The sequence below is a fragment of the Natrix helvetica genome (assembly GCF_964273705.1).
Source record: "Natrix helvetica genome assembly, chromosome: 4".
Taxonomy (NCBI): domain Eukaryota; kingdom Metazoa; phylum Chordata; class Lepidosauria; order Squamata; family Natricidae; genus Natrix; species Natrix helvetica.
This window is the reverse complement of record NC_138550.1, coordinates 32,817,237-32,825,146: the sequence shown is the minus strand read 5'-3', so window position 1 is coordinate 32,825,146 and position 7,910 is coordinate 32,817,237. Positions and strand designations below refer to the sequence as shown.

The 7,910-nt window shown below is 34.9% G+C and overlaps 1 protein-coding gene across 4 annotated transcripts in view; it reads right to left on the bottom strand.

The window, feature by feature from the left end:
- Positions 1 to 200: 200 nt before the first annotated feature.
- Positions 201 to 7,910, bottom strand: part of ST3GAL6 (ST3 beta-galactoside alpha-2,3-sialyltransferase 6) — a 33,229-nt gene continuing 25,519 nt past the window's right edge. For all 4 annotated transcript variants that reach the window (XM_081952033.1, XM_081952036.1, XM_081952034.1 and 1 more), the window contains exons 9-10: positions 4,904 to 5,056; positions 201 to 3,614 (exon numbers count right to left, since the gene is read on the bottom strand). In XM_081952033.1, the coding sequence (XP_081808159.1) occupies positions 3,522 to 3,614; positions 4,904 to 5,056 (246 nt within the window). In that variant the 3' untranslated portion in view covers positions 201 to 3,521. The remainder of the gene's footprint in view (positions 3,615 to 4,903; positions 5,057 to 7,910) is intronic.

The window sequence follows — 7,910 nt, the reverse complement described above, 5'->3', positions numbered from 1 at the left end:
AAAGATTTGAATTGCCAGACTGCTGACCTTTCTGATTGACAAGCTCAGTGTCTTAGCCACTGAGCCACCGCATATTATGAGATATAGTGTGTGAATATTATTGAGAGATTTTAGTCGGTAACCTATGAATCATATCATTAGCAGTGTAAATGCATCTATATTGATCTGCAGAATATTTCAAAAAGCAATAAACAAAAGTATTTATTTTAACATATTTATTATAACAAAAATAATTCTCTTTGACATTAATCTACTATTTTACACAAGTAATTACAACAGGCTTTAAAATTTGCACTTGGATATAAAAACAAAAAGTTGAATAGCCCCTTAATAGCATACATGTTACTCCCAAAACATTTTCAGGAAGTAGAAATGGTTGCTTAACCATTAAGAAACTTAAGAAGGCTTTGGAAAATACAAACAGCAGATACTTAATGCAGCAGAAGTAATACTACTACTCTTAATTTCCAGATTAAATCATCACATTTCAGTGGATAATCAAAATTCAATGTTAGCAACAACAAAAAACTCAGCCCAGTGAAAAGTTCAAGGGTGTAAATCTTTCACAATTTGTTTCCAGTCTCACATATATTCTATTAAATTATAAAATAAATTAAGAAAAAGTGAAGCTACTTTCAAAGAGTGAGACCTATATCCTTACTTCAATTTTAAATGGGCCAAGTCAGAAATTTTAATCTGAAAAAATCTAGATAATAACAAAAGTTAACCTTTTATGTAGTACTGAGATAATAAACAAGATTATAGCAGTACAATCACATAACATACAAAATAGGAAATGTAGCTGAATCCAAGGGGCACTAGAAAAGTGAGAACTGGCCATATCTGATGTGGGCAGAATTAGCCTTGCGAAGGGATATGTAGAAGTGGCAAATGTAGCAAGTCTTGCTTGTTTTGCATGATACACCAGTTGAAATGTCCTTTTCTTAACATTAGCTTTATTTTGCATCAATCCTGAGACTACAGCGCTCTACATGTGGAATTTACAAGACAGAATAAAAATACAAATAGGCTCAACATTGCAGGCCAAGTGCACAAGAAACTTTTGGAAAGACAGTCTGTTTAAGCACCTCTAACGATAGCAACTGTTCATTATACAGTATATTTTGTAGATTTGACAAAGATGCCAAGTACCTCTTTATCAGGAACAATAATTTATTGTTTTTAACACATTTAATAGGTGGTAATGGCTAGGCCATGCACAAGTCAGTGTAAAATAAGAATATATTTGGAGTAAGTTTCCACGCATTCCTTAATTTAGCATAAGGAATCTATTTTGGCCCTAGCTTATCTTGGACAAATACACTGGAAATCTTATTTATCAACAGCCAGCAAAGTGAAATGCAATGTGAATATGCATCCTTCCATTGTTTCCCTGTCCTTTCTTCCCACATTAACATATCTCATGTATTCATTCACACATATCTATTCTTACATGGCAGACAGGCCTCAAAAAAGCATCCATTGCTATCAATATTTCAAAATAAGCCTGATTACTAATCTTCTAAAAGGGATTTGAATACCTCCTCAGCAGCAACTCTATTTCAAAATTGTTTCCCAAGCCCCACGCAACAAAGAGCTTTTAAAATATGCCACAACGAAGCTATTTGAAAGCCTTGAAAAGAAGAGGTACAGCTATTATCTCCAATTTGGTGCTGCTAAAAAATAAGATTTTTTCTTTTTGATTAGGACAACAGATAGGAAAATGGAGAGGATCAGTGACTTTGGAGAAGAGACCAAGAGCCTTCTAATATTGGTTCAAGTTTGCCTGTGTCTATACTATAGCATAAGACCATAGATATTCTATATTATAGAATATATTACATACTACTATATTATGGGACTAAAGATATTCAAATCATTAAATGATGATACATTATTTGCTTTTAACAGAAGTAAAAGAATTGGCCTGTAAAACATAAAACTATATTTCTGTGTGTGTCAACTAAGTGGTTTCCCAATATTTAGGGCTATAAATAATGTCTGGAACTGGTCATTCTGGTTTGTAAGAACTGTAGTTCAATACCATGGGAACATATCCTACTATCTACCTCAAACTCCTCAGAAATTTCAAAGACACAAGTCATCTGCAGCACTATACAGTATTAAGCAGAATTAACACGTTCAGAAATTATATGTTTTCTAAAGAGTTAAATATTAATTTAAAGAAGAGAGGGTAAAATAAAATCCCCCCAAAATTCAATGGTTCTACTAGAAGAATACTATCATCTGTTACTTAAAGGGACTTTGGACCATTTGCATAAGTAAACCAAGAATGTCAAATAGCTTTGAGGGAAATATTATAAAAGCAGAATATTTGCCACTAAAAGGTGAACAAGTGAAATAAGAATTTGTTATCCCTTAGCTCAGCTGTTTCTTTAAATAGTGTTTCTTAAACATGCAGACCTCTAGGCTGCTCTAGGGATTCTACTTTTACTGACTCTATGGTGTCTTTGACAACAATGCAGCGCTGACCTTAAAGTTAAACATAAAAATTGAGAGCAGAAAATACAGTAAAAGTTAAAAAAACGGAAACATTTAGGAGAAACAATTTTAACAGCATTCTGAACAAGGCCCAAGAGTAACTTTCTACAGTATGTCGCATTTTAAGTGGGGAGGTTCACTGGGGAAAGAGTGAGAGGAGGAATAAAATAGTTTGCATTCACGTAATTGCACTGCATATTAAAAAAAAAAATACTGGTGGAACTTTGATCATATAATCATGGTCACCATTACGACTTTTTAAAAATTCTTCCTGCAGATGCTTCTGATTTAAGCATCTATTGCAACATCTTCAATACATATTAATTACTTCAAGACAATTTTATAATTGTAACATGCAGGAAATTCAGAGCAGAATGACTGCTTTACTTTCACTGTTCCGTTATTTTAAATGGGAATTACTCATAGGCCATTTTTTGCACTATATTTAGCATTTTTCAGTAGTTATCACTGTGTCACTTTAACTGATGCGCAGATTACCTTACTGAAAAAGTTATACTTTGCAGTCTCATTTTAAACAAGATTTAGAAACTAAATATATGCATTTTCAGCACTCTATCATGGAGAGCAAGTATATTAATTTTTTTAGCACTTCACTTTTTTTTTTGACTCATGATTGAAACTCAACAGGAGGGACATTATAAATTGTTGCCTGAACAACATTTTATCTTGACCTCGACATATTTGCATTGCAAGATGTAGGCACAAAGTGCCATAATGTGGAAAGTGGTAAACAGAAAACTAAAGAGGAAATAATAGTTTCTTGTTAAATGAATATAGCCAACATTTTTCCATTACTAAATTAACATGTTTGTGTAAATGACTGTGATAGTTACTTTCTGGGAAAACACTAATAGTAAGGCAGAGACATTCTTAGAATATATGTGAGACATAATTTATATTTTTTTTAAATGGAAAATTTCTATAAATACTTTATTAAAAAAATAATTCAAATAAAAATAATTCCCCCCGTTCGGTTTTACAAAAAAAGTGATTGTTCTTCAATTTGGTTCTTCTGTGAGATTGATCACAATTTGGTGATCTATAAGGTTCTTCAAAAATCTTTGCTCTGCTTTGATATCATGGTATTCATTCTGAAAAGAACAATTAAAAAAAAATACAAAACTGAAAAATACAAAAATTTTGCAACTTGTTTTTTAATTTTTGCAACAGTCACTATTTATTTCTTTTATTTATTTATTTGATTTCCATAGTGCCCATGTCAGCAAATGACTCTGGGCTCACAAGTCAGAAATGTGCACTATAATCAAAATCCTAAAAAAACATTTTAAAACAACAAAAACAATAAAAACCGTTAAAACATTTTTTAAAAAGTTAAAGCATCTAATGCAGTGGTTTCCAACCTTTTATTTGGCCAAGCCCCACCTAAGCATCTCTCATAATCCTGATGCCCCCCATGACATATAATTCTTACTTTACTCAAAAAGTGAATTCTATTCACACAGAGAAAGCCTAAAAGTCCATTAACTTGGTTTAAACAAGGTTCAAATTGCCCCCATTAAAAATCAAATCCCCCCCCCCCCCCCGTGAGCCTGGGCCTCATGTTGGGAACCACTGGTCTAATGTGAATACATACAAAGCAAGACATCAGGCCTGTTAACAACGTAGCCAGGAAGCAGGGGCCCTGATGCATGTAGTGCCCCCATAGCACAGCCAGGTCTTTAAAGCTTTAAGGAAGGCTAACAGGGTTGGGGCCATTCCAATCTATGAAGGGAGAATGTTCCACAGAGCAGGAGCTGCTTCAGAAAAAGCTCCTCTTCTAGTCCCTGCAGGCCAATGTTTTTGGCTGACACAATCTGTAGCATTAAGTGAATACGGTAGTCGTTGAGTGAATCCAGTGTTCACTATGAGACAGCTTTTGCCATAAACTAGAAATAAATGCTGTTTTCCAGCAAAGGCATTATGAATTGCAGTTCTGTGACCTCGGCGGGATATCAGAACTTCAAGACCAGGTCGCAATTAGCTTTCTCGGGGTCCATTGTCACTTTGAACGGTCCCCAAGCAATTGATTGTTAAGAACTACCTGCCTCATGTTCAAACTATGTTTTCAGAGCTTGATTTGTTGACTCTAAATAAAGCAGTTTATTGGTATGCTAACTCTAATAAAAGAGATAACAATAATCACCACAGAGTTATGACCAATGATGGCTCAGAATGATTATGTCTCCTAAATTTCCTTTAGATACTGCACCCCCACCTCCCCCTCCATCCAAAGCTGATCTGAGATACAGCCTTGAGGACTGTATGAAGGAAGGGGTAGATATATAATAACAGATCCTCAGAAAATGTTTTCTGCTACTACAAGCTGACATTTGATACAACCTGGTGAAAAGGAAATACATTGCATAAATATAAATATTACCTTAATCATCATAGACATGGTGTCGTTACCATAATAGTGCAAAGAACTGCCCTGATCCTTCAGGTTGTACTTGAAGCCTGTCACATGAACTTCAGTACATATATCAAAGGCAAAGGCAATGGCAATTAACCCTGTCGTGGGATGTTTTGGTCTCTAAAAGAAAATCAAATTATAAATATATTTAATTTGCAAACATTCACATATGCTAAACTACAGTTGCATTTGGAAGAAATGTGGCAAATTCTATACCAATGTCTGCCTGCTTATCTATCTAGTGTTGATTATAGTAAACCAGGTGTAGGTAACCTCTTTGATGGATAGATATTATACTTCTTATACGGAAGGTAACAATACTACATCAATGGAGGCTCATTATGTAGTAGATTGATTAATTGCCTATTTAGGACGCAGATGTGTGCAGGGGCGGGAGAGACTGTTTGTTTTTAACATACATCAGTCCTTGACAACAACACAACACTTTTTATATGGTTGTTATTTCAAAATTGTAAAAGACTTTGATTTGGTAACTGGGAGGTCCTTTGGAGGCCACAAAAGACAATGAGTGAAATGCTGCAGATTTTTCTCCCCTTATAGGACATAGAGGTAAATGCAGAACTGTGCCTAAAACAACTGCTTCTGTGGAAGTCTCAATGAAGTGCAATTGTTGGGTTTTTCCCACTTTGCTTACAATAACTGTTAGGCAGCATAGCTGAGATGCCTCCAGGAGAGGCTTTCTGGGTGCTGAGATCTTTCCCAGCTAACCTACTGTCTTTCAAGGACCTTGAAAGAGGCTTTCCCATTTGCCTTGCTGATATCAGTGCCACCTGGCCAACTGTCTACCTGGTTATTGTTGCTACAGCTTTCATTACTTTTGCGCACCATGAAGGAGCTTGCTTGCTGGCCTGTGAAGCACTGCTACTATTCCAGGTCCTCACCATGGCTAACACTCTCAGCTATGCGCTCAGGCATCACTATAGCTAAGCTGCAGCGGGCAGGATATTCAGTGGTCTTTTCCTTATGTTTCCATACCCCTTCCGTTGGCTGTGGGCCTCATTCAACCAGCTTTCTCAGCCTAATCTAATGGATATGATAGTAAAGAAAAAACAGGTTGAAGAAAAATGGAAAAAGCAGCATATTTTAACATGAAAAAATACTATCCTAATCTTGAATCAGCAACTTCTGAAGCCTTACTGTTGTTTTTCACTCTGTTTTTTTCCAGGGAAGAAGCGTATCAGCCCTCTAAATTGGGCTACCTCACCTAGTCTGCAAAAATCTGGATGACTACTAGATAATAGCAGAAAATTTGGTTGAAGAATCCATGTTGTCTGGATTACTTTGCAGAATTTAAAGAAAATGTGGGGGGGAAAGCATTGCTTATTACACCAGTAGTCCCAATTTTATGTTCAATTCTGGAACAAATTTGGCTATCAAAGATGGTGAGGGCTCTTGAAACATAACCCTATGAGGAAAGGGTAAAGGGCTTGGGTATATTTAGCCTATAGAAGAGGAAATTAAGGGAAATGTAGACATCTTTAGCTATTTCAAGGTTATGGCAGAGTAAAGGGAACAGGCATTCTCTACTATTTCGGAAACAATAGGTTATATTATTAGGACCCAAAATCAAGCTAGGCTTCAGAAAGAACTTTCTGGCATAAACTACCGTGTTTTCCCGAAAATAAGACAGGGTCTTATTTTATTCTGATCCTCCAAAATAAGCACTTGACCTTATTTTCGGGGATGTCTTATTATTTTTAATAAGCGCTTGGCCTTATTTTCGGGGAGGTCTTATTTTATTTTTGAGGTACAGGAAGTGGTGAGCATGATTGCTGCTGTGCTACAATATTTTTGGGGAAGGCTTATTTTTTGGGGAGGGCTTATTTTAGCACACACGTGCAAAAGCCCGATTGGGATTATTATCTGGGGAGGTTTTATTTTCAGGAAAACAGGGTACCAACTAGTAGAATAGCTTGCTACATGGAATGATGAATCCTACTTTGTTTGGCTGTCTTCAGACAGTAGTCCGATGGTCATCTGTAGTGGATTCTGCACTAAGCAGAATCTTGGACTAGGTAATCTGCTTACTAAGGTTCACAAGGTTACTAAGGTTTACTACCTAAAGACAGTGGAAAAGCATTAAAAGTATCTGCCTACTCTAAATGACCTTTAACCACTGGTTATAGTTTTTTTCTAGAAAGCAGAATAGCAGCATTGAATTTATTTAAGAGCTGGTTCATATAAATGAATGAGTCCATATAAATGGGGAAAAATCCTTGATTCCACTTTTAAAGAAGCCAATTATCATTTAATATAGATCGCTCAGATATACCAGGAACCAGTAGATTGTCTCAGCTTAGTAAAATGGGCTCCTAAATCTGAATTGTTAAAAAGAATTTAAAACTTGTATTTACTCACTTGTAATGGAAGATAAATATTAAGATATGGGACTACTACCTCAGGGCACAGTTACTGCTATTGATTTGGATATGTTACTATGTGCCAATAATAATAATAATAATGGTTACAATTTTTATTGGACAATAAATGGAACTAAAATGTATAAAATTGTGACTATATAAATATTGGTCAGTATCAAATGAAGTGTTCCCATTAAGGTTCAATTCATTTTAAAAAATTCTACTATATCATTTAAAATGAAAACAATTATGTAAACTAGTAATCCAAACCAACATTTAAAAATACAAATATGCACTTTTCAGGGATTCCTGCATTTTTTTTAAAAAAAAGTGCTTGAAACAATCTGTTTTAAATAACAATTAAAAGCTCTATTAAATTATATATTTATATTACATATATAACTATATATTACATTACAATTATTGTTCAAAGTTCTAACGAAAAACCAATGAGATGTCTGAACAACAAGAAATCTCAGGTTAAATTATCTTAAGCCAATATCTCATACTTTCCTTCAGCCTACACGATAACTCAAGATTAAGGAGATAGGATAAATTCTCAACTCTTGGGAGCCAAAAACAATGTAGAAATA